General features: G+C 41.3%; 1 protein-coding gene across 1 annotated transcript in view; it reads left to right on the top strand.

The window, feature by feature from the left end:
- SYT10 (synaptotagmin 10) overlaps window positions 1-26,334 on the top strand; it is a 71,668-nt gene that overhangs the window by 17,989 nt on the left and 27,345 nt on the right. The window contains exons 2-3 of the mRNA XM_042466585.1: window positions 2,154-2,514; window positions 25,223-25,787. Coding sequence (XP_042322519.1) covers window positions 2,154-2,514; window positions 25,223-25,787 — 926 coding nt within the window. The remainder of the gene's footprint in view (window positions 1-2,153; window positions 2,515-25,222; window positions 25,788-26,334) is intronic.

Raw genomic sequence — 26,334 nt, 5'->3', positions numbered from 1 at the left:
GGATTTTGGTATCTACGGGGGTCCTGGAACCAAACCCCAGCCAATATCAAGGGTGCACTGAACAAAAACAATTTCTGGGCTGGTGTAAAGAAATATGAAAGTTGAGGAAGCCCATAGAACTTCCATGATGCACTTCATCACTTGGGACTGAAGTCATCAAATGATAAACATGGATAGATGAATAAAACCTTGATGATACAACTACCACAAAAATAAATATCCATGGAAGCATTCTGACTCAGCCTCAACTGTTTGTCCTTCATCTACCTAAGGTGAAGGGAAAACACACACTTCCATGTACAGAAGTAAGCTAGACTGTTAGTCAAGTTTTACTTCAACACTGGTGACAGGACAGTGATGTCCATTGCACCCAGTGGAAGCAGACTGATGTAGAAATGACCAGACTTGGAGGAGGAATGAGGAGGAGAATTACCACAGGTGCCTCTCAGTATCCACTATCTGAGGTACTTCCCATTAGCGCCTATGGCAATTCGGGTTACGAAGGTTTTTCGGGTTACGAAATTAGCCGCGGAACGAATTAATTTCGTAACCCGAGGGAGCACTGTACTTGTCTCACATTGCCTAACAGCAGGGACAGTCCTGTCCTAGTAATTGATTAACAGTCAACCATATTACTCATAAAAACAGACAATAATGGGTACATTTGTAACTATCAAAACTTCATGTTCCAGCTCATTAAGCCCTGTATATGTACATATGTTTGTTATGTGCCATGCTGGCTAGGAACTATAAGAGCTGTATCATATAAAACACAAACACAGGTGTTCTGATCCACACATGACATGGCCAGGGGAAGGCAATGGCCAACAAATCTTAGCAAGAAAACCCCATGATAGAGTTGGGAATGACCCAAGAGGCCCAAATAATAAATACAGCCCTTAAATCTGGGTGAGCAAGGTGATGCCCTGAGAACACAAACAATGAGACCCCCAGCTGCATATGGAGTCCTCAGTGCTTCCAGATTTCCCAGACTGCCCTGTTGCTGGCATACAAAAATAGGTTAAATTGCCAGGAGAGGCAATTCAGCTTTTAAATAGGTTGGGAGGAGGGAGGCTGAACTTTTTCACATGAAAAAGTGAACTTTTTAAAACTAGAAGTAGATTTCCAGGCACCTCTGGTTTTGAAAAGTGCATGTTCTAGGCACATCTAATTTTCTTGCTTCTTCCCATTTTGAAGGGGTAATTTTGGCAGCATGTGCATCACTTGAGGCAGAGATGTTCCAGGAGAAGAAGACTGACCTCTGGACCCACTACAGTTGCCTGTCCCTATCTTGAAGAGACAGTGATTCTACTTATTGCCACATGAGGCATTCACTATGAAAGTGGCATGTCTCATTCATTCACATTTTATGGGCATTTGCATGTATCATGTCACCATCCATGTCTAACCCTCCTGTTTTCTCCCTCTGTTCGTCTTCCCCCCCATTGCTGAAACTCCATTTGTTTTAGAGGAGGAAGGAAGAGAAGCACCATCACCAATATAGATACTCATAGAGCTGATCTTTCATCTCCTTTAAGAAACAGCTTTTTGATGTAGACATTGAGGTACTGGGCATATGAAGCTATCTAGTTCACACCTTTACTATAATTGTTGCAGTAGACACTGTCATATTCCTCTTATTTTTAAATCAATCTTTTAATTAGTGCTAAAATGGTTTCCTTAAGGGCAGCACAATCCTAAATTATCCACACCTTTTATATTTTATGGAAGCTCCTGTAGAGTGTTTTATCAGATTTTCCTACTCCATAATAAAGTAGAGCTTGGCTAAAAGAGCAGTATATTCACACGTTTGTTATATTAACGTTGTCTTCTAGTATTTCAGTATGCTGTAGCCCACCTCAGGCCTTGAGGAGAGACAGGAAAGAAATAAAATAATAATAATAATAATAATAATAATAATAATAATAATAATAAGTTGTGGTTGTTGTTGTTACTACTACTTCTTCTGGAACAATTGATGCACTTTTGCACCATTTGACAAGTGCACTGTTGCACTTCTGAGTAAACCAGCATAAAGGATTGGCATGAAAATGGTTTAATCTCCCAGTTAAAACAACTGTATCATGGACTAATCCACCATTTAAATCAATTAAAGCTGCCTGGACATTTCTCCTTTGCCTCCTTATTTGCAGACATTTCCGTCAGCCTGCTCGCAGTCGTCGTCAGCTTCTGTGGACTCGCTTTGCTGCTAGTCTCTCTCTTTGTCTTCTGGAAGTTGTGTTGGCCATGCTGGAGGAGCAAGCCGATGACTTCTAATGTGACGAGCATCCCTCAAAGCAACTCCAGCGCTCCTCCAGAGGTTTTGGAAACTAATGAGAAAAAGGAAACGATTAAAGAAAATGGGAAGCCCTCAACCAAGATCCTGGAGGCTGCCATAAAAATTAGCCACACCTCACCTGACATTCCTGCAGAAGTCCAAAATGCTCTCAAAGAACATCTCATCAAACATGCTCGTATGCAAAGGCAAATCACAGAGCCGACATCTTCATCAAGGTGAGAACAATTTAATCTGGACCTTTAAAGAGCAGAAGCCTAAAAGGGCAGAGCATCTATCTGAGAATTAAGAATTGAAAATGTAATAATGTTAATGGTTAGAACCATAGCCTGGTGACAGAAGAGATGATGTATATAGACTGCAGTGCAACCATGACAAGAAATATGGAAAGAACTTAGAAGAGTTATTTTTGGACTACAACTCTAAGTGTCCCCCAAGTCAGTATGACCATTCTGGCCTTGGAGATTCTGAGAGCCATAGTCCAAAAATTAGCCATTATAAATTATAAAGTTATGTATCAGATCATCTGATGGTTTCAATAAATAGTTGCCTGTAAGTTTTATGTGCTTTATGTACATTCATGTATGATATGCTGAAGTAAGTAACTTCTTAAAGCATGTGTCTTTCAGGCATAAATCTGTACTGCAGTGTGTTTCCAAAGAATTTGTTTTTACAAAGAAACAAAAGCTAGACATAGAATGAGTTTTAGGCCCCTGTTTCAAATCTCATGTGAGGGACAGATCTTTTTCTGCCCTGATCTATGTTTATTTGGTAATATGAACAAGATTTAGTTGCTAAGTCTGAATATTCATTTACCAAAGCAAACAAAGTGTGCAACTTATAGCCTTATGGCAAACCAAACATGTATCTTTTCTTACTATTAGTGGGGCAAACCTCACCACACTTTTCCCATAAGTAATCTGAGGAAACAGGGCAGTAAAATTTTCCTTAACCCACAGCAAGTCAGTACAGTTAGAGAAATTCTCTTTCTTTATATAGTATATTTGTGCTGTCAGTGCTTGACACAGGCATCTTACATTACTTCCTGACACTGGATATGAGAGTTTGTAGAAAGCTGCTTCATACAAAGTTAATCTGTTAGTGCATCTGACCCTGACTGTCAGTCGTTTTCTGGGTAGGCTTGCCATTTCATGGCTGCAGCCATGACCTTCCCGGTTTTTTGACCTTGGGTCTTCCTGGCTTCGCTTCTGCATTCTGTCACCCGGGACACTGGATGCCTGATCTGTCTTCCCTTCCAAGCAGCTTCCCTCCATTTGTGCTGGAGAGGCGGCAGCAGGCAGGGAGGAAGGAGGGGGAGCCTCTCCTTCACCTGTCAGAGACGCAACCAGTGTTGCCACAAGCCGCGAAGATATTCTCCCAATGATATTTGTCCCAAACAACTGGAATCCCCCATATCACACACGGAATATTCAGTCACATTCCTGGGAAAATTCCCATAATGTTAAATGGCAGATGTTTTGCATAAAGTAAAACGTTAATTGAATAAAAATATTGTAATTATTATTCATCAACTCTCAAAAATCACATTGAATCAAACAAAGAATGTTTCAGTCCTTTTAAGATCTTTATTTTGACATGAAGGGGGTTCAGGAGCTTTGTGCCAAATAGAAACGTGTTGGTTGCAACCGCACTGGCAGAAATAAATCCAGTTTTGGCACCTTTTAATTGCTGGCTCGTGCTATGGAATCCGGGGAATCCTAGTTTTCGAGACATTTAACCTTCTCTCTCAGCAAACTCGGTGTGACAACAAACTAACAATTCCCAGGATTCATAGCACTGGGCCATGGCAGTAAAAACGGTATGAACTGATTGTCCTCTGGAGTCTGGTGAAGATGCAGCCTGAGTTGGTTCGAAGACCACTGCAGAAATAATCCATTTGAGACTGCTTTAAAACTGCCCTGGCTCAGTGCTAGGGACCTGGGAAGTGTAGTTGTTGTGAGACATTGAGCCTTCTTTATCAAAAAGAGCTCTGGTGCCACAACAAACTACAATTCCCAGATTCCCTAGCCATCTGGCGCAGGAGAGTTAAAGTGGTCACAAACCTGCATTATTTCGCGCAGTGTTTTGGACCTCGTTATTAAAAAATACTCAAGGTCCAATCCATACTGCAGAAATAATCCAGTTTGAGACTGCTTTAACTGCCCGGCTAAGTGCTAGGGAACCCTGGGAATTGATTTTGTGAGAAAGAGCTCTGGTGCCACAATGAACTACAGTTCCCATGCATCTGAGGAAATCGCGTAAGAAGTCTAGGAAGCCATGCTGCAAACTTTTTTTTTTCGTGAGACTCAAAGGTGCTACAAGATCGCTCTTCATCATCCATATTATATTGTTACAAATCCAATGCAGCTGAAGAGTGGACTTAAATTGGCAACACTGGCGGGATAACGAGGGGCAAAAGGGGTGTGTTCATGACGCATGAAAGGTAAGCTTCAGACGGCCCTTACCTGAATGCTGCCAGGAACAACGCCGCCCGCACGCCCCAACGGGAAGAAGCGGCATTAAAAAGGTGCGTTTTGCCCCGCTTTCTTTTTATATGTTGCGCAACGCGGCAGCCCGTCTATAAGCTGCTGCACCAGTACGCCAGAATTGGCTACGCGCTAATTTAAGTTTGCCCATTTAAAAGTTCCTGTAGAGCTGCGTCGCATAATGAGTCGGGGGTCCTGGAAACGCCGCAGTTTGCATGCCGCAGGCTTCAATTAAGCCGTACAGATGCCATGCAGATGTGGAAGCTGCAGCACAGCTGCACTCTATTTATGCTCGTAACCATAACCCTAGACCCAACCCTAGAGAGCAAATGTAAGCATGTGGCTGCTTAGAATTGGTGACAAGTTTGGGAATTTAAAGTGAACCCACACACACATTCCTGCGCGCATTCACCTAACATAAAAAACCGCTAAAACTTTAATATTTACATATGTACAAGGGAGGTGATGGGGGATGGCAGGGGGACAGAGGTGGGCACGGGCGACAGCTGGGGCTGTGCATTGCAGATTCAGCAAGAGGCGCGGGCCAAAGGAGAGGAGGCATCCATGATGCGTGTGCACACTAGCAATGTGCAAGCGGCAACAGTATGCCAACACACGATGCTAGATCACACAGCTGGCAGGAGACCACCATTGTTTCTTGGGCATGGGGGGCGGGGGAAAGTTTAAAGGGGCCTGGGCGCTTTAAATGTTGCACATATGGCTTTCGCCGCGTGCTGAGCGCCGCAGCCGGCAAAAGAAAAAAAAGCCCCGTTTTTGGCTGCCCGTGCGGAAGCTGGCCCTCTCTCTTTGGCAGCGTCCTGCGAGCTAGGGAAACTGCGGGTCAGAAATGGCCCCCAGGTGAGGCGTCTTCACTTGCCCCCCATGTGAGCCCCATACCACTTAGCACGACCCCCCCCGGGGCGGGCGGTCTGGAGGCTCCGTATTCAGCAGAATACACCTCCAAGACGTCTTCCCCTGCCCATCTGTCTCCCGCCACTGATATCCTGTAGACTCATTCTCTGGGGCTGTGATCTGGAAGCGTGGAGGCAATTCCCCCTTGTCACAACCAGGGAATTTTGGGAATTGTAGTTTTGTTGTGACCTGTTGAGACACTGCTTTTTACCAGCCGGGCTCCATGCATGAAATTCTGGGCTTGGTGTTGTTGTGCCCAGAATTCACCCATCACGCAGGGAGCCTTGCAGTTAGAAGGAGTGTCAAACTGGATTATTATGCAGGAGGGATGGCAATGGGAAGAGAACGAAAAAGAGATCCACAAAACAAAATTCTTGGAAGACAGGGCAGGGATGCCAACTGACCAGGTGCTCCTCCCATGCCAGAGGCATATTTAATCATCTACACACACAAACACACACACTCTCATCAGGACATCACACACAGATCACACAGCACGCCATTTGCTGTCCCCTGGAGCCTGAGAATGCTGAGGGGGGGCAATCACTGTCCTCTCTCGATTGGCTGAAAACGTGTTAGTGTGATTCCTCAAACAGTTGGTTGGTTGGTTTGCCTCTTGCTCTGTCCTTGCATCTTAGAGGGAGTTCATTGAGAGAGAAGAGAGAGAGAGAGTTTTTTTTTCTCCAGCCCTCTCGTGATTGGCATGAAAACTGTTACACTCCAAAGGGTTGTTTGCTCTGCAGTCGTCTCAGGCTGGAGCTGAAATGGGCCAAAGTCGGCGGAAAAGGCACTGAAATAGAGCCAGGCACGAAAATCACACCAAAACTCTGAAAAGTCACCGTTTTCGCGTAAAGAAGTCCGCGAGAAGACTCTGCAATTGTCATGCTATTTGGTTCGGCAAAACAGGGGCAATAAATACTTTGTGTAAGTTGGTAAACAGATCATGTGATCTAACAAACTTGCTTAGGAGTTCTCTCGCACAATAGATCTTTCCTGCGTCCCTTCGTCGCCTGCTCTTCTCATCATGCTCTCTCAACTTTCCACCGAAAGATGGGGAATACAAACTTCTCTTTTATGACATGAACTATTCACTAGATAGGTTAGGATGGATCCATGTATGTAGATTAAGCACTAGTAAAGTTTTTGTTTTAAACTCAAAACAATTTGGTCCAGCCTCAGTTCTTATGGACGCATCTAAGACAAATACCATTGTTCGCTGCTCGGCTGATTTACAACAAGCTAGACCCTCACAGGTGGCTTTGATAGGTTGGATATTTTGTTTCCTTACCAAGGGCTGAAACCTTAGGAAACTTGAATTCCCCTCACACATTGCCATGCTCTGAGGATGAGAGAGTGTGATTAGCCCAGTGGCAATATGTTTATGTCAAGCAAACCTGGTCCAAGAAGAACCCTGGTCCTTCTCTACACTGCTCCTAATGTCCCTTAATTCATTATTATACTTAGATTAACTGAAAGAGTCTGCGATCTTAATATGTTTTTAATATAGATATATAATATTATTAATGGTTTTACTTTAGTGGGTTCCTCCAGTGATGTCCACTTTGGTTGAACCAAGGGGTTTGGTTATGGAAAGCCTCTGCAGTATGCAAAGGCCAGGTTCAGTAAAGCCATGTGAAATGCCCAAATGTGCTTAGTGTGGGGTGAATGGAAGGGGTGGGTGGGCAGAAAGGGAGTATTTCTGCATCTGTTTAGGAATAATGCCAAAATGTCCTACATTTTGGCATGCTAAGAAACATGCATTATATAAAATTTTTTAAAATCACCAGTTTTTTCGAGTGCCTACATTTATATAAAATGTCCTACATTTGAAAATGTTGTCCACATTTGTCCCCGGTTTGGAGGTCCTGACTTATGGCAACCCTATTTCTGGGGTTTCAGGCAGATTCTGTCCTAGATATGTATTAACTGGTGACTCCCACCAATACTAATAAGTCCCACACCTGTGTAGCTTCTGAAACAGAGACAAATCAGATATATTCAGGATGAGGTAGTGACCATTCTCAAGACCAAAGTACAGAGGTGCAACTTGATTCATGTCTCATATTACGCCTCCATCCACCCCCCATACACCCACACACACACCACACACACACACACCCCTTTGTATATGAGCAAAGATCAAATAAGATCCGACGTACTCATCTAGGGGCCCTTCAGATGTTCAGTGGTCTGTTGTGATTGCAAAGATTTGAAATGGAGTGCACATGAATTTTAGTAACCTCTCCTTCCAGGGCTTCCCCCCTACACATGCAGATTCAGGATAAACCAAACAGGTGCCAGTCAGTGGTACAATCCCATTACCCCTTTTTTGCATTCCCTTCACATAGTAAAACTCAATCACACATCCTCCATTTTTTTGTTTCTTTTTTTTAAGTGCCTAAACATTAGAAAGTTCAACCCTTGCCATAAGAAACAAAATGTTTTATACCTAGTACAGGAAAGCAATTAAGAAGACTGATTTAAACGAGAAGGTTACTCACCAGACAAATAATTGCTTGGTCATAGGGACGTACATGTTGCTTCTTAATTCTTGCATCAGAATAATCATTTGAGTTTTCTTCTCCCCACTGGGCCGACTAAAAGAGTTTTTGTGCATTTTTTTCAATTGTGTTTTGTATTTGTACCAAATTGCGTTTCACAATAACACTTGGTTGTAGCATGAACCACACTGTTTTGTGGTGACTTGTCTCACATGCACACCACAAAGTAACAAGTTTGACAAATCTCCATTTATCCCTTTTTATGGCAAGGTATGTTTAGGACCCCTTTTTTGTTGAGGATAAGAAAAGATTCACATATCTTGTTTTGGTCTTGAAGTCTAGAATCAGAATCACAGTGCATCGAATCATAGATTGGAACAGACCACAAGGGCCATCCGTCCCAATCCCCTGCCATCAGGAACAAATATCAGCACTCCCCCCTGTAACGCCCTCCAGCCTCTGTCTGTTCATATGTTCCTTATAACAGACAAGATTTTGATGAAGCAACAATTATCATAAACCATAAACAACTCCTCAACTCTCCTCTTTAGCTCCTTATTGCAGTCTCCCAACAGCATACTGATTTTTTTTTTTTTTTTTCACTTCCTCCCGCTTTGAGGTCTGCTACTGATTATAGATTGTCAAAGTCCCCTGTCACTCTGATGTGGGGGAAGCTTGGAAATAATGATGCCTCGGTTTCATAATACTTCAAGTTTAGGAGCGATAATTTCATGGTCAATTCGATAACTAATAACAAACCTTCGGGACATCACTCTAGCACCTGCAACAAATATGCAAACTTCCAGTGGTACTTTCAGACAGAGGCTGTTTTTATCTTGAAGGCCACTCTTGAAAACCTCTCATCTCACCATTCAGGCATGTGTGGAGTGCATGGCCTTCATTTAATGTCATGCTAACCGACATCGTTACACAGCAGACATTCTTTCTCTCCCCATGGCACCATTCTGTGCCACGAAACCAGCTTTTGGAGAGTTTTCCACGTTCTACACCAACGGGTTGTTCAGGCTTCTCTATGTGGGAGACCACAACTGGGGGGGGGGGGGTTGTTTGTTTGTTTGTTTGTTTTGTTTGTTTATAATAAACCAATTTTTTCTCTATTGGACACAACTGTTCTTGGATCATGGAAACTCACACTTTCAAACTTTGAACAGTACTCTGCCCTGTAGGTGGTTGGAATGTGCATGGCGCTGCAAGAAGAAGAACCTCCTGACTCCTATTGCCATAAACAGTACCTGTGAAGTACCCACTGTTTTGACCCCAATACAAAAAAAATGTGACAGTGATTTTGTTGCATTCATCCCACAATACTGAACATGATAGGTAAGAGATGACTATATAGTGTGCAACTTCACCTACGCCCATCCTGCTCAACTCATTTTTGAAATAGCAACTTTACAAGAGTTAACTATTTCACTCCCTCCCCAAAATTCCTGGATTGCATCAAGACCAGCAGAGAACATACCTGGTACTAATGCTACTGTACACATCAAGGAACAATTTTATGAATAGTGTGCAGAAGCCATCTATTTTAATATTTAGAACATTGAGGAGTGAAATACCACATGTCCTCCTCTGCACCTGAATTAATTTAAGTAATGCCGTTTTGAACAGAGAAAATAACAACTAGGAAGTGACAATGTCATGAATCACAGAGCCAAACAGAAATCATAGATATTGAATGAGGAGCCCTACATTCTGCTTGGTAAATCTGCATGATTGCACTTGTACAATAAACACCTCTTTAATGTCTGACCATATTTGCTATAGAAATTAATCAAAGTAAGCACCATAAACAGGAGTGAGCCACTTGCTTCATATAGCCGCATCCACTTCTGTCTTGTGGTCCTACTGCTTCCCAAGCACACACCTCCTCCCCCTCCTTTGCAGTCCCATGGTGCAATGTCATGGTGTTTTCTCTTGTTCTTCTCTTCTTGTTACTTAGAAAGGAAGTGGACTTCTCTGCTTTGCATCGTAGTGGGTTTTCTGGTGCAGACGGTTGCCCTATCTCCATACACGCACCATAGAAAGCTGACATAGGGCCTGAACAGACAGGCCAAATAAAGCTGCTTTCAGTCACTTTGGCGGCCAGAGTGTTTAATAACACACACATCTTAAGAGGCCAGAGTTTGCCCCCAAGCTGCGCTCCAGTCCTTAGGACTAATTGTGGCCTTGGCGTGGCTTCTGACTCTTAGGACACATGTATCATTTAAACGCATACCTCCAAAGTGACCCAAAGCAGCTTTTATTTTGGCCTGTCTGTTTTGCCCATCGTTACCTTACCACCAAATTCATTTGCAGAGGGGAAGGCCAATTTTGGTGACTGCCTGCGCTAATTGCAGTATAATAGACTATGGCAAATTGAGGGGAGTGAAAATAGCAATAGCCCCACAATCCTTGGAGTGTGATCACTCCACTCTGGTTGGTCTTGTTTTAGAAAGCCATTGAAAGCACACGGACTTTAGTTAACTAACTTTTTCCCATGACTCAGGATTTCTCAATGCAGAATTAAGTGTGGATCCACCACTATAAGTTAACTCAAATCTGCCTTTAAGAGGAGCTGGCCAACCTATCTCCTCCCCCATAGGCCGAATAAATGACAGTTAGGACGGGAGGAGCCTCTTTCTTCTTCAGGCTATCCCTGATGGAGCTGGGCCGCCCTATTCCTCTCCCTCATATGCCGGAGAATAAGCAACCGTCATTTTCTTTCTGCTCCTCCAAAATGGTCTCCTTCAGATCCAAGGATTTACTCTCAAGTACTGCAGCTTCTATGCTGATGATTTTGCAGGTAAAGAATTTATAATATTAATAATATATAATTAATAATAAAATTCATAATAATAAAAATTTGGGGGCCTCCCTGACATGGAGTATAGATTAGTGTGGCTGAATGGATAAGAAGAATGAAAGGAGGATAAATGTAGATGTAGCTAAATGATGTGAGATGACAGGAGGAAATGGAATGTGGCTGAATGGATGGGGGCCTGACATGGAGACCCCGTTTGGATGTTGCGCCAGGGATGGAAAATAGAAGAGGAAGACGTGAAGCTAGCATTCACATGAAAAGGAAAAAGGAATGGCCCCCTTCTTCATCCCAGAAGTTCAAAGGTTCCCGATGCATTCAGAGCCCCACTGAGCATGCATCAAGGTCCAATTTGAATTGGTAACTCCGCATGGTATTACGTCTGTGATATTATTTTGCACTCACCCTTCCTTGCCTCAGGAATGACCACAAATTCCCACTCTTCACATAATAATTACTCCGTGATTCCTTGGATTCGAATTGACTCTGGTCCCCTTCAGATTTGCTTTGATTTTAGTTCAATTTCATGTGTGTAAACCCCCTGTGAGGTTGCCTGCGCGCATGCTTTGGGAACCACTGAAATAAGTATACATTGTATCCAGTTCCCTTTGAAATAAATCATTGGTTATTCTGAATAATGTGTGCAACTGTTTTGGATAATGCTTGGCTATTGTTAGTTGGCCTTCATTGTATCACTTTATTTGACTAGGGTGCATCTACACTGTAGAAACAGCGTTTGGTCACCAATTTAACTGTAGTTTTTTGTGAGGCAACAGCATTTTTTGGCACAGAAGCTCGAGATCTTGTAAACTACAGATCCCATGATCCCTTAGAATGGAGCTATACACTTAACTGATGTCAACGTATTTTTCTACAGTGGAGATGCATCCGGAACTGCAGAAATAGCCTCTGTGCCATGTCTCCCCTGACAATGGCGTACCAGACACCTGGAAACACCACGACCCCGCCGCCTCCGGTGCTCTGCCGCAACCCCCGCCTCCCGCGCACAGGAGGCTTTGTAGAGGAGTCACACTGAATAGTACCTCTTAAGAGCATAGTGTGATAAAATGAGACAGTAAACAGGCACACGTGAAAACCACAGAAGGTGTTTTGGCCAACCTTGCATTATGCCTAGGATCATGCGGTCCTGGCCAAAGTTTGCCGAGATCCATTGTTTAATGATTGGTCTTTTCCTTCAACATTACTTCGCTCCAACTCCATGACAAATATATTACTATAATTATTTTTATTTCTGAGAAAAATTTACTGGACAAGAACCATCATTATCTCATAATTATCAGCATCGCCATCTTTTAAAAGCTGAATTTTTCTCTAATAATGAATCCAGCCCCTCAATGTTTGTCTACCAGGGTGGTTAAGAAACAACAATGTGGGATCAAGGTCCCTGTCTGTAAGTTCTTCCCTGTAAATCCTCACTGTTTGTTTTTTCCCCACTTGAATCACGTTTTTGTAGGGAAAGTGTGTTGAGGCCTCTTTGAATTTGCTGATTTAATAATAAACTTACCATAAATGATTCCAGCTAAAAAAGCACAGTGGTCAAAGAAATTTCATTCATGATTGTCCGATTTGTTGTTCAACTGTGGATTTCATTGGTGTAGGTGGAGAAGGGAAGAAAATGAATGTGAGAACTCTTAATTGGAACATTTTTACATTTCTCCTACTTTTGTGCTATTATGAAAGAGGTCTGCTTATGAAAAGAAATCATTTTTCAAGTCCCTGGATCCCAAACAAGCAATAAATGACACCAGAATAGTATTCCACATCACCGTGTTTACCTCCCCAGAGTGCAATTTAGCACTTCAGAGTCTGTGCCAAGCAGAAAAATATCCTGTTATATAAGAAGAAAAAGAAGCGAAACAGAGAGCCACATAATTATCAGTAGAAAAGGCTTCTATACCATATGGTTAGTCCACAACATGAAGGATGTCTGGTGCCGTAGGGTTAGTCTGCTGAACCAAGGCAAGAACAGGAACAGAGCATTTGAAATTGTTGGAGGTGTGAGACCATCCATCCTTGTTTGTAGCCTCGGTCTGCCTATTCCTGGGGGTGGACATGTGTGGCAGGGGTTAAAGGAATTTCCCCAAGATACCCTGGAGTACCCTCCTCCGCGATTGAGGGCATTTTTGACATGTCTTGGTTCTCTTGGGCCATTTTTGATCTTTAAAAAAACAGCAAGTAAAAGGGGACATTGCAAATTGTATTTACCCCTCACTTTAATAAAATTAGTTGTCTTTACATTGATATTGTTGTTTAGTTTTTTGTTTTATGCTGTTCCACGTTGGCCCCAACCTATGATGCGAGATCACCAAGAGATGAATTATTAACAGCCCTGCCTGGGTCTTGCAAATGCAAGGATCATGGCTTCCTTGATGTCTCTTCCACTAACAACACTCCTCTTCCCTACTGCTTTCACCTTCACCACATATTATCATCTTTTCATTAGTCCATGTCATCTCATACAAGGTGTTGGTCATTACCTTTAAAGCCCTCATGGCTTGGGCCCAACCATTTAAGGGACGCCTCCTTCCATATATCCGCCCCTCCACCTCAGATCCTCTGGGAGGATTTGTTGCAGTCCACAAAGACCATTGAGTGGCAACCCTCCCAGAGAACTTTTTCTGCGATCGCTCCCCACTTTATGGAATGGCCTACCGGACGAGATCCGTCAAATTACCAACCCTAGAGAGCTTCAAGAAAGCTGTCAGACAGATCCCTTCCAGCAGGCCTTCCCGAATAGAACCTGGCCAGGTAACACTCCCCCCAGATATATAAGTGAAGACTCTGCCCACCATTTTTTATTATTTATTGTGTTTTTGATTTTATTGTCTGTATTTTAATGGATAGAATTGGTTTAATCTTTTTAAGGGGAGCTGGAAATGTATATGTTGTATTTTTTAAAGGTTGTTTGCCGTTTGATGTGGTAACTAAAAGTGGGATATTATTAAAGTTTTAATTTTTTTTTTACTATGATGATCTGCCGCAAGTAACGTACAGCCCAATTTTTGGCTCAGTGCAAGTTTTGGGGCCTTATTTCCTTTAGAACCCATTTATTTTTGTTTTGATAGCAGTCTGTGGCATCTGCAGAAGTCTCTTCCAGCACTACATTTCAAAAGAGTTGATTCTCTTCCTATCAGCTTTCTTCACTGTCCAGCGTTCACAATCATACATAGAAATCGGAAAAACTGTGGAATGGGTGATCCTGACTTCAGTATTCAGTGATATGTCTTTATACCCAAGGATCTCATCTAGCTCTTTCATAGCTGCCCTTCCAAGTCCTTGTCTTCCCATTTCTTGTATACATTCTCCATTTTTATTTACAACTGAGCCAAGATATAAAAAATCTTTTACTATTTTGATGTCTTCATCATTTACTTTAAAGTTTTCATTCATTTTTATTTGATTTTATATATATCCTGCCTTTCACCAAAATGGAATTCAAGGCAGCTTACAATGATTTAAAAAGGATACAGCTTACAAAAGTTAAAAAAGAATTAAAGAATACTAAAGCGTAACAGTTAAAAACACAACTTATTTAAAACCTTGGGGGGGGGGGTAATATTTCACAATTAGGCAGCTGAACTTCTTGAACTCAGTGTCCAGGGCTTTCTCCCAAGTTATTTGTGAGTCTGGTAGTTCTGGTTCTGCATCCTGTTTCTTACATTTCTATCCTGCTTTTCATCCAGTAAGCCTAAAGTGAAATTTATGGTTCTCTTCCAATCCATTTTAACCTCACAATAATCCTATGAGATAGAGCCAGACTAGGACTGACTCAAGATCACCAAGCAAGTTTCATGGCATGGTGGGAACTAGAAGCTGGATCTCCAAAGTATACCAACATTCTAACCATTATACTTTTTCACTGTATTAAGAACTCATTCAAATGATCAGGCAAAACATGGCTTCCTTCAGAATACATGGCATAATGGTTTGAGTTCTCGATAAGGACCTTGGGAGACCAGAATTTGAGTCTCCAGTCAACTACGGAAACCCACTGATGATGTTGGGCAAGTCACATTCTCTCACCCTTAGAAGAAAGCAATAGCAACCTCCCTCTGAACAAATATTGCCTTAGGGATGCCATAAGTCAGAAACAGCTTGAAAGCACATGACGACAACAAAGTGGTGCTGTTGTATTCAGACACAGCCAAAGACAGATCCCTACTTTGTTCATTCCAGGAAACAACATGTTACCATGTTCAAAAACAAATCCTTTCAGTTAGAAAATGGCTGTATTTCATTTAACAAATTGATCTTTGGTGATACTGTGGCAGAAGAGGGGCAGAGAAATCAGGATTGCACAAGAAATTCCCTTTAATGTGCTAACTACAACTTTTGCTGTGTTTTCCTCTTATATCAAATAGTCCATAAGGAGTGTGTGTAGCACAGATCCTAACACATGGTCAACAGATGCAGGCTGCATCCACACCACAGAAAGAATTGTGACTGACACCACTTTAACTGCCATGCCCCAATGCTATGGGGTTCTGGGGATTGTAGTTTTGACAGCAGTTTAGCCTTCTCTGTCAGAGAGCTCTTGTGCCCAACCAAACGATGATTCCCAGAATCCCACAGCACTGAGCCATAGCAATTAAAGTGGTGTCAACCTGGATTATTTCTGCAGTGCAGATGCAGCTACATGTTATAGTTCAGTGATAGAGCACATGTTTTGTGTGCAGAAGATCCAAGTTCAATCCCCAATCTTTCCAGATAAGGCTGTGAAAGAATCCTGTCTGAAACCCTGAAAAAGCCATTTCTAGACTGCACCGATAAAGCTGATATAGATGGCCTCCAGTCTTAGTTGTTTTAAGGCAAGATAACCTGACTTGCTGTATGATGTTTGTATGAGGTGTAGGTTGAAAGTATGAAGTCTAAGTGTGTGGCAATGGCAGTTGGTATCTGGAGTGAATCTTCCCAAACTTCAGTGGAGCCATCCAAGTTGCAGAACTGCCTCCCAATAATAATAATAATAATAATAATAATAATAATAATAATAATACCCCGCTCTTCAGCCAAGGCTATCAAAGCGGCTTACATACATTCAGAACCTTGGATAGCTGATATATTGGAGCTATCAGCTGCCATTCAGTCTGGGCATACACTAAGGCTGCATTTACACTACAGAATTAATGCAGTTAGGCACCACTTTAACTGCCTCAATACTATGGAAGTCTGGGGTCTGTAGCTTTGTGAGATATTTAGCTTTCTCTGTCAGAGAGCTGTAGTTCCACAACAAACTACAATTCCCAGGATTCCATATGATGGAGCCTTGACATTTAAAACATCATCAAACTACATTAATTTTGCAGTGTGGCAGAAGCCTATGGTTGGTCAACTAATGCTAATTCTTGAATCACAGGAGTTTATCACACCAGAGGGCTCCCGCCATGCTCCTGTCACGTAAACATCACCAAACTGCGATGGGAGCCTCCTGGTGGGATCGCGGATGGCGCTGTTTAAGGGGAACGCTTCCGTTTTCGTCATGGAAGCATTCTCGTAATTGTTTTAAAAAGGGGCCCTTTTAAAAACAATTACGAGAATGCTTCCATGACGAAAACGGAAGTGTTGCCCTTTAGAATCACCATCCGCAATCCCACCAAGAGGCTCCCACTGCAGATTGGTGATGCTGGAGCGACAGGAGCAGAGCGGGAAGTAAGTAATGTGATAAACTCCTTAGAACCCAATTTTCCCCTATCAGATTCAGGGTTTTGACAAGTTGCTCTTTTGTGCTACAGCATGGCTCAAGCTCTGAATTCAGGTTAATGCACTGACTTCGAGGATCCTTCAAGATCAGTTTTCCTGTACAGCCACCTACAACTCCACGCTTGCCCAGAGAGAAGTAAACTTCTTCAGATACCATTTCTAGTTAAGGCATTTTATTTTTTCATGAAGAGGTCAGCATGAGTTTTCAGGCTTCATGAGAAGGTGAAAAGCAATAATATGGGGAAAAATTAGTCTCATAATTATGGAAAATTGACTGGACCTCTTTGTTCTCTCTCTTAATAAAACAGCCAGGAAGGAATAAATGAAGATCAGAACAGATAATTACTATTAGAAAAGTGAAATTAAAAGAAAATTATACTAAATAATACAACTTCATGGGGGCTGCAAAACACATGCCCCAAGGCTCAGCAACATAAACTATTCTTGCCTTCTTAATAAATGCAAGAAAACAAATTATATTTATTTTAAACTTGGGACAGAGATACAGGGGTTGTACAGATCAACACGATCAGCTTGACCCCACCAGTGAAGCATTCACTCACGCTAATCACTTATTAAAAGGGAAGTAATTCTTAAGCAAGAGGCAGTAATAAGTAGGGATGTGTCCAGCCCACAAGTCTGCTGGTTAGATGCATGCTTTCTTCCATACTTAGGACAAGAAGCTACTGTTAGAAAAGAATCTGGAGAAACAGAATGGTTATCGATTGGCAAAGGGGTCAGGCAAGGATGCACATCATCACACTATTTGTTCAACTTGTATGCGAGAAATATATAAAAGGCAGGTTTAGACTCATAGGAAGGAGGAGTAAAGATAGGAGGAAGGAACATTAACAACCTAAGATACGCAGATGATACCATACTACTAGCAGAAAACATTATAGATTTGGAACAATTACTAAGGAAGGTCAAAGAAGAAAGTGAGGCACGCTTAATGTTGAACATAAAGGGGGGGAAATAATGACCACAGATAATCCACATAAATTCAGTCTAATTATGAGGAAATTAAAATAGTTAAAGAGTTCCCATATTTGGATCAAACATTGAAAAAGACTAGGAATGGGAAGGGCAGCTATGAAAGAACTAGACAAGATCCTAAAGTGTAAAGATGTACAACTGAGCACTAAAGTTAGAATCGTCCAAGCTATTGTGGTCTCAGTTATCATATAGGGATGTGAAAGCTGGACAGTGAAGAAAGCGGATAAAAAGAAAACCAGCCATTCTGAGATGTGGTGCTAGAGAACAGTGCCAAGGATTCTGTGGACAGCAAAAAGACAAATGAATTGGACCTAGAACAGATCAAGCCTGAACTTTCCTTGGAAACCAAGGCCTGTTACAGACTGCCAAAATAAAGCTACTTCGGGTCTCTTTGGAGGTATGCTATTTAAATGATACATGGGTCCTAAGAGTCCAGAGGTCGCGCCAAAGCCACACTCCATTCCTAAGCACTGGAGTGCAGCTTTGGTGCAGCTTCTGGATTCTTAGGGTGCATGCATCATTTAAACAGCATACCTCCAAAGAGACCCGAAGCAGCTTTATTTTGGCAGTCTGTAACAGGCCTATAATGATGAAATTGAGGCTGTCACACCTCGGCCACATCATGGGAAGGTTTAATTCACTAGGAAAGACAATAATGCTAGGAACAATATAAGATGGTAAAAAGAGAAAAAGATCACATACCAGTGGAGGATAGGGGACTTGGAGATGTTTCATCCACTGTGTCACCATGAGTCTGGGTCAATTCAAAGGCAGTTAACAACAAGTAAGAAAGCAAGTGTGGTGCAGTGGTCTGAGCATTGAACTATGACTGGAGACCAGTGTTGAGTCCCTCCTCAGCCATAGAAATCCACTAGGTGACCTTGGGTAAGTCATACACTCACAGTCCGTAAAAACCATGTGATAGGACTGACTTAGGTTTGCATAAGTCAGAAACTACTTGAACACACACAGCAACAAACCAAGAAAGCCATGTGTTTCTCAGAATCCTATGCTGAACTCAAACTGCCTTAGGTCCTAGTTCAAGGGAAAAGGTGGAGTATAAATGAAGAGGAGTAGAAGGAGCAGAAAATAATAATAATCATAATAATCAGATGGATGGATGGGCGGGTGGGCGGGCAGGCAGGCAGATAGGACTTCCTAACAAAGCTGTTTATTGGGGGCACCAGAAAGTAACAGATAGAAAAGGCTTAATCAGTCTCCAGTTCAGTTTGTTGTTTTTGTAAGAAAAGTATCCAGCCATCAGCAACAAAAAGGCAGCAATACATTCATACTTATACTGATACGTTTATTTACATCTACTCTTTTAAGTATGTTTGAGGGGAGGCGATCTGTATGTTTTCAGCACCAAAACAATGTGTGCCTCTGCAAAATACCATTTACACAAACAAACAAAATCACAGATTAACCATCAAACAGCAAAACAAAAAATAGGTATCATGAAATGTAGTAACAACATGTAATGGCAATAGTGCTTACAGCCAGTGCAAAAAACTCACAACCAGGACTACTACTAAAACATAGATGTAAATGATATATTACAACTTTCATCTTCCAAAGGTGGGGGGGGGGGCAGTTCCAGACCTCTGTTCAGATGTATGGAGAGCAGATCTAGGGCTCAGCAAAACATGGCAGGAGGAATTCAGTAGGTAGTTTTCCTTTCTGTTGTTTCTTCTCAACCCCCTGCCTCATTGAAATGAGACTGTTTTCCTCTGAATTTCCAGCCTATAATGTGTCGCCAATTGTCTGGATGCTTTTGTGCTTTAGAATCTAATGCGAGCAGGGGTTATAATTTTTTTAGTTCACCAGAAGAGATGAAGGCAAGCCCTGGGCAATGCAATAAATCAGAGTGCAGAGGCACAGAGAACAGTGCAGCAGGTGAGCACCATTAACTGTGCAGCATCCCAGCAACCTCATTTGCAGATGTGCTTCTGATACTTCAGTGCAGCCATCATCCTCGTCCCATTGTTCCAGCAGACCAGAACATGCATTCCCAGGTTGCCATGGGAACTAAAACACATTTAAATAATTAAGACATCAATTAGCCATCTCACTGAACCTTTGTGACTCAGAAACAAAGCAAGCTATGTGTCATCCGGGCAATGGCTTACTAGAGCAAGAGTCCTACATTACATAATGCCTCCTTGGAGTAACACCCCATGGTATCTAACACACTGGTGGGAATTATGAAAAGATATGACACAACTAATAAGGCAAGGGAAGATGGAGAGAAACAGGAGTCCAGTGGTTACATTCTGTATTTGAAACCAATGGTGTTCTTTTTTAAAAAAAAGTATATGAAAAGGAGCATTTGGGAACTTGAAAAAAGGATCTCACAGTGTTTCTCTCTCTCTCAGTCTCTTTCTCTTTTTTAAAAGAGGAGATGTTCAGCAGCTATTGTTATGGAGTAAAGTGACTGTAATAACACACACTATGGACTTTATCACTTGCAAAAATAAAGTGACCTACCCCTGCTGGGATACAGTTGCTTATGGAATGCAATCGGGAATTATCGCATGAAAAATTCTGCCGATGCCACTGGCAGGAGCTTCCTGTTTTTGAAAAGCAGCCGGCTGAGCACAGCTGGGAGCCTGGATGCAGCTGGGATGCAGTCGCCTAGTGGCATCAGCAGTTTTTTCATGCAATAATTCTAGAACGCATCCCATAAGCAACTGTATCCCAGCAGGGGTAAGTCACTTCATTTTTGCAAGTCATAAGGTCCCATGAAAGGTGAGAAACATTCAATTCAAAACTTGTCCCATTTCACATGCTCAGATTAAGTAATATTCTCTAACTATGAATGTCACTATTGCCACCACCACCACCATCATCATCATCATCTAAATAAATAAGACATAATATTAATGAAAATCCTGATTTGTAAAAGCTTGAAGTTGAGCTTTAGCTTTAAAACTGAAGTACTGTAGCATAAAATGATCCTGCATAAGGCTGATGTATTTCCCACCTCCTCTTTTCTCTGTCATGATGCCAAAGAGAAAAACGTTTTCGCCTGATTTTAATTAACTGCAGTTCAACATTAAATCCAACAATGGACAGGCTGTCAGCAGAGCTTGGAAATGTTACTTTTTGCATTGTAACTCCCAGAATATCTCAGATAGCATTGTTGTTTTTGTGGTTGTTACTTGCCATCTAGTAGACTTCAACTTATGGTCACCCTATGAATAGGAGATCTCCAAGATCTCTGGTCATCAACAGCCCTGGCTCAAATCTTCTAAGCTCAGGGCTATGGCTTTCTTGACTGAATCAGTCCACATACAGTGTGGTCTCTTTCTTTTAATACTGCGTTCTACTTTTCCATGAGCCAAATCTCATGATATGTTCAAAGTATGATAGCCTTAATTTAGTCATCTTTGCTTTTAGAGATGACTGAAGCTTGATCTGCTCTAAGATGCAATTATTTGTCTTTTTGGCAGTCCATGTACAACTCTCCTCCAACATCACATTTCAGATGAGTTTATTTTTTTTTTCCCTGTCAACCTACTCAACCTACTTCACTGTGCAGCTTTCACAACCACACCTAGAAATTAGAAATACTGTGGTCTGAATGATTCTGACTATGATATTTAATCTTCAGGCCATTCAAAAACACACCATCAAAGGAAGTAAAGGAAGCCAAATAGCACTTCCCTCCCCCCCCCCCCCCCTTTTAAAATTACCCCAAAGGGGAAAAACCCTGCATATTCTTTTCTGAGATTTTACAGATTTCTTATTTTCTATGTATGTAGTGTTTGTCTTTTTTTCCAAACCATGGGAAAAGATGGAATAACTCTACTCATTGCTCTTACACAAAGTCCCTCTATGTGACAATGCCTGGGACCCTTTCACACTACACAGTTATAGCACTATCATTCTATTTTAACTGCCATGGCTGTATCCTAAGGAATCCTGGGTTTAGGTACAGGGATTCAGAATCCCGGAAAGGTCATCCATCCAAGAAATAACAAAGTTTTGGACAGATCAAGTTTTCAACCACAAAACCCAAAATACATAGGCATGTGGCATAACCCTCCCCACCCTGCAGCTATTTGTGTGCTATTTGATAGACACTGTCCACATCTTGATGTGATTTTAGTGTAATTGTAAGGTGTAATTTCAGAAAGATATATTTCTTTAGCTACCAGTCAATGTTCAAAGAAGCTCTTAATAAAACCTGACAATAACATCTTGAGTAAAATGCCCTTCACTACTTGTGTAATTTTAAATCATTAATAAAATCTTTATTTAATGTTACATATCCTTTAATTTAAAAAAGCAACAATAATCTTGTGCAGTTGGTCAGGGAAAGTAAAAGGACAGGAAAATAAAAATTTAGTGGCACTTCTGAAGTTTAGTTGACGTAACTCTTCTATGAAAAAAAAAATGGTTACTTGAGCATTTTCCATTTAGCAAACACTCCAGGTGTAAATAGAACTAGTGTTTTTTTGTGAAGTAAAGCGCAATAGTTTCCAAACAGACAATTTGTACTCCTGGTATGAAAAAACTAGTGCTGCAGCTGAGACCCATCTTTATTTTCAGTGCAGTTCAAAATGGAGGCATTGTAGAGCTGCACTCATATACACCTGCCTTTCCTAAGCATGAAAAACATTGAATGTGCACAGAAACACCCTACCTTCTAATGGGACCATATTATATGTACTCAATTCATTTATAAATAGATGAAAGTATGGCCAAGGAGAGAGAAAGGCAAAGAGTGTGAAGATTCCTATGGGGGGGGGGGGGGGTCTGTGGGCCAATTTGTACATTATACAGAAAATCTCTATGTTATTGCTGGAAGAAAGAAAGAAAGAAAGAAAGAAAGAAAGAAAGAAAGAAAGTGAAGAAAAGGGAAAGAAAAGAGAAAAGAAATAGAAAGCTTTGATTTCTCCAGCCCCCCTTAAAAATGAAATTGCAACAATCAAATACCAATCAGACATTGCAGTGTCCTTCTCTCTTGCTTTATTGAATTCAGGGTCTAATCTGCACTGAAGAATTAATGCACTTTGACACTGTTTTAACTGTCAAAGCTCAATCATATGGAATCCTGGGATATGTAGGTTATTGTGGCACCAGAGCTCTCTGGCAGAGAAGGCTAAATATCTCACAAAACTACAAATCCCAGAATTATATACGTAGCATTGAGCCATGGCAGAGCAGTATCAGACTGCATTATTTCTGCAGTGCAGATTAGACGGACCTAGGTTACACTAAGGAGGTGCTGAAGACTTTTTTCATCTCTTCCTACTTCCAATCTTATTCTCATTTTTCTTGGTCATTGTCTTTCCAGTTTTTTTAAAATTCCCTTTTAGCTTAAACCTGCTTGTGGTGGCAACTGGTGGGTCTGAGGTCACTGGGGCAGTGAATCCTCTCAGGAAAATCAAAGAAACTCTTCAAAATGCTGAATCTTTTTGGGGAGTGTGGATCACCTTGCATACCCCCTTTATTATTCAGACAAAATCATGGAGTTAATTCTCTACCCCAATTGACATCAGAACCACCAGCTCCCATAGCCACAGTGACTCCCATGTCAGTGGACAGTGAATCCACTCTGGTTTTTACCCTGAACTGATGATGATGATCCCTGCTATATGCCCCCAGGTGGAAGAGTGTCAAGATCCCATCAGTGGAAGATTGGGTTTTGAAGATCTTTGACTTAGTAGAAATGGACAAATTAACTAGTCTATTAAGAGAAGAACCATTAGATAGGTTTTTGGAAGAGTGGGGCTCTTTTCTGCCATTCTTACTGAAAAGATACTACTGGATGGGTTTGAGGATTAATTATTTGTGTTTCAAACTATAAATAGAAGTTTACAGAGGTCACATTGTTTGATCAAGGGAATAACAGCTTAATATGATATCTAATCCAATGATAAGAAAGCAGAAAATCATTTTTAAATGTTTGAATATGTGTTTTGTATTTGTAGTGATAGCGGTAGATCTAAGCATTGGTATGTGATGTCGCATTAGAGGCATTTGGGTGCCTGTTTATATGTTTTTATCAATAAAAAGTATTTTTTATAAAAGATTAATGATGAGGAGGATGACAATGACAATGTCAATGATAATATTTCAATCCCATACACAGGAGTCACAGTCACACAGTCAAACACAGTGTGCAGTGTTAGGCATTGAAATCAATGGGCTGAATCCTGAGTTTCATGGGTAGAACTAAACTCAAATGTCAGTTCTCCTGTTCCAAATATGTTGTGAGATATCCTTTGGGACAGAATGGGACATTGTACAGAGGGATGAAGCAATCTGTCAGAAAGAAAGGGCTTTGCTGGATTGAAATCACTTCTGCAAATGGAAGGAATATTTCTGTTCATGAAAGGGCACATTTGAATCCAACCCATTAGGCTTAATTCTGCGGCTGCCATTACCTTTGTGGTAAATCTGTACAGTCATCATCAGTAGTAAAAAGATAAAATAGCTCTTTGTGCTATGAATTCAAAGACTATAAAATTTTATTCTAACCTGAAATGTCTATTACTGGTATTAATATTACTATTAGTATTGACCTGGATTAGCAAACAATAATTATTTTTAGCACCCAACAATTGCTTCTGAGTCAAACCTTGGCTAATCTTTTCCAGTGAGCCATGTTGTCTCATTGTGAATCCAAAGAAAGATAGCCTTTGGTTCAGCAATGATTTTTGTTTGTTGTTGTGTGCCTTCACGTCATTTCTGTCTTATGGCAACCCTAAGGAAAACCTATCATGGAGTTTTCTTGGCACGATTTGCTCAGAGGCGGTTTCCCATTGCCGTCTCCTGGGGCTGAGAGCATATGACTTGCTCAAGGTCACCCAAATGGGTTTCTAATGCTGGACTCCAGTGATCTTAAAGGGCCCACCATATTTAGATGGTCATACATATTACTTTCCAAAATGGTAGACCATCGTAGCTGTGTTTGATGCCCTCATGTTCATCCTGCTCAGTGTGCCTTCTACCACAAAGCCTATCTCTGAAGACATCTCAGTGTGGGGTTGTTTGAAGGGGTTGGATAGGAATTCCCCACCCTAGTTCCTTGCCTCACTTCACTTCTCCGGGTTCTGAACCTTGATTCTCCAGGTTCTGTCTTCTGCTTCCCAAATGCAGAGTGGCCAAAAACAGGATATGGATTTCAGATTTGTCATCTTCACTCTACATTAAACATGACAATTCCATTCAATGTATCCTCCAGGGGCCATGCATTCTAAATCTTTTCTCATTTTTTGTTATAATGTAATAGTTGAGCTTTTCCCTGGATACCCCCCCCCAAAGAAATTGTCAACATTCTTCCCAAACTGAATTACAAAGTTATCTTCTTGGATTACCTAGTGTTGTTGGTAATTGTTTTCTCTAGGGAGTTATAGCAATAATGGAAACTTGTTAAATTTGAGCTCTTGGTTTACTTCTTTCATTTTTAGCAATATGAAAGTTATTTGCTCTCCCGTTGAGATAATCAAAGTTAATTTCTTTGTCTTTGTGTATGCAGGCACAATTCTTTCAGGAGACATTTGCCAAGGCAAATGCAAGTGTCCAGCATTGATTTTAACATGGGGACAGACCCAGTTTTACAAAGAGGGGAGACAACTACCAGCATTGGAAGGATAAAACCTGAGCTTTACAAACAGAAGTCTGTGGATTCAGAAGGAAAGAAAGAGGATGTGAAAACCTGTGGGAAACTTAACTTTACCCTCAAGTATGATTACGAAAATGAACTGCTATTGGTGACCATTGTCAAAGCTTTGGATTTACCAGCAAAAGATTTCACTGGTACATCAGATCCCTATGTGAAAATCTACCTTCTTCCAGACCGAAAAAAGAAGTTTCAGACACGGGTTCATAGAAAGACTTTAAACCCTGTCTTTGATGAAACCTTTCAGTTTCCTGTAGCCTATGATCAACTTTGCAACAGGAAATTACATTTCAGTGTCTATGACTTTGACAGGTTTTCAAGACATGATATGATTGGGGAAGTTATTCTTGACAACTTTTTTGAAGTGTCTGATCTCTCTAGAGAGGCCACAGTGTGGAAAGATATCCACTGTGCCACTACAGTAAGTATAGCATCTCATCATGTCACACCATAAATAATTATGTGGGATATTTTAATGATAGTGTTGTCCCATGTGGGAAATTATGTTTATCCCTGATACCTGGAAGATCACTTCAGATGCTGCTTTTTACCTCCAGGAACTGCCACATAAAGCTTTGGTATATGCACTGTACTCTGTGGTATGTGTGGGTTACTCAACATGATCCTACCTCAGGTTTTTTTAATAACTTTTTCTTTAATTGATTAATTATTTACTAGTTATATATTTATCCCAGCTTTCCTCCACTGAGGTCAGGACAATATATGTAGCCCTCCTCCTCTTCACTCTACGCATAGCCCTGTAAGAAACATCATCCCAAGAGGAAAAAAAGAGATATTTCATCTGCACAGGCTTCATCTACACTGCAGAATTAATGCATTTTGACACCATTTCAACTGCCATGGCTCAATGCTATAGAACTGTAGGATTTGTAGAGATATTTAGCCACTTCTGTCAGGGAGCTCTAGTGCCACAACAAACTACAAATACTAGGATTTCATAGGATGGA

The sequence above is a fragment of the Sceloporus undulatus genome, chromosome 5 (assembly GCF_019175285.1).
Source record: "Sceloporus undulatus isolate JIND9_A2432 ecotype Alabama chromosome 5, SceUnd_v1.1, whole genome shotgun sequence".
Classification (NCBI taxonomy): domain Eukaryota; kingdom Metazoa; phylum Chordata; class Lepidosauria; order Squamata; family Phrynosomatidae; genus Sceloporus; species Sceloporus undulatus.
This window is presented reverse-complemented; position numbering and strand designations above follow the sequence as displayed.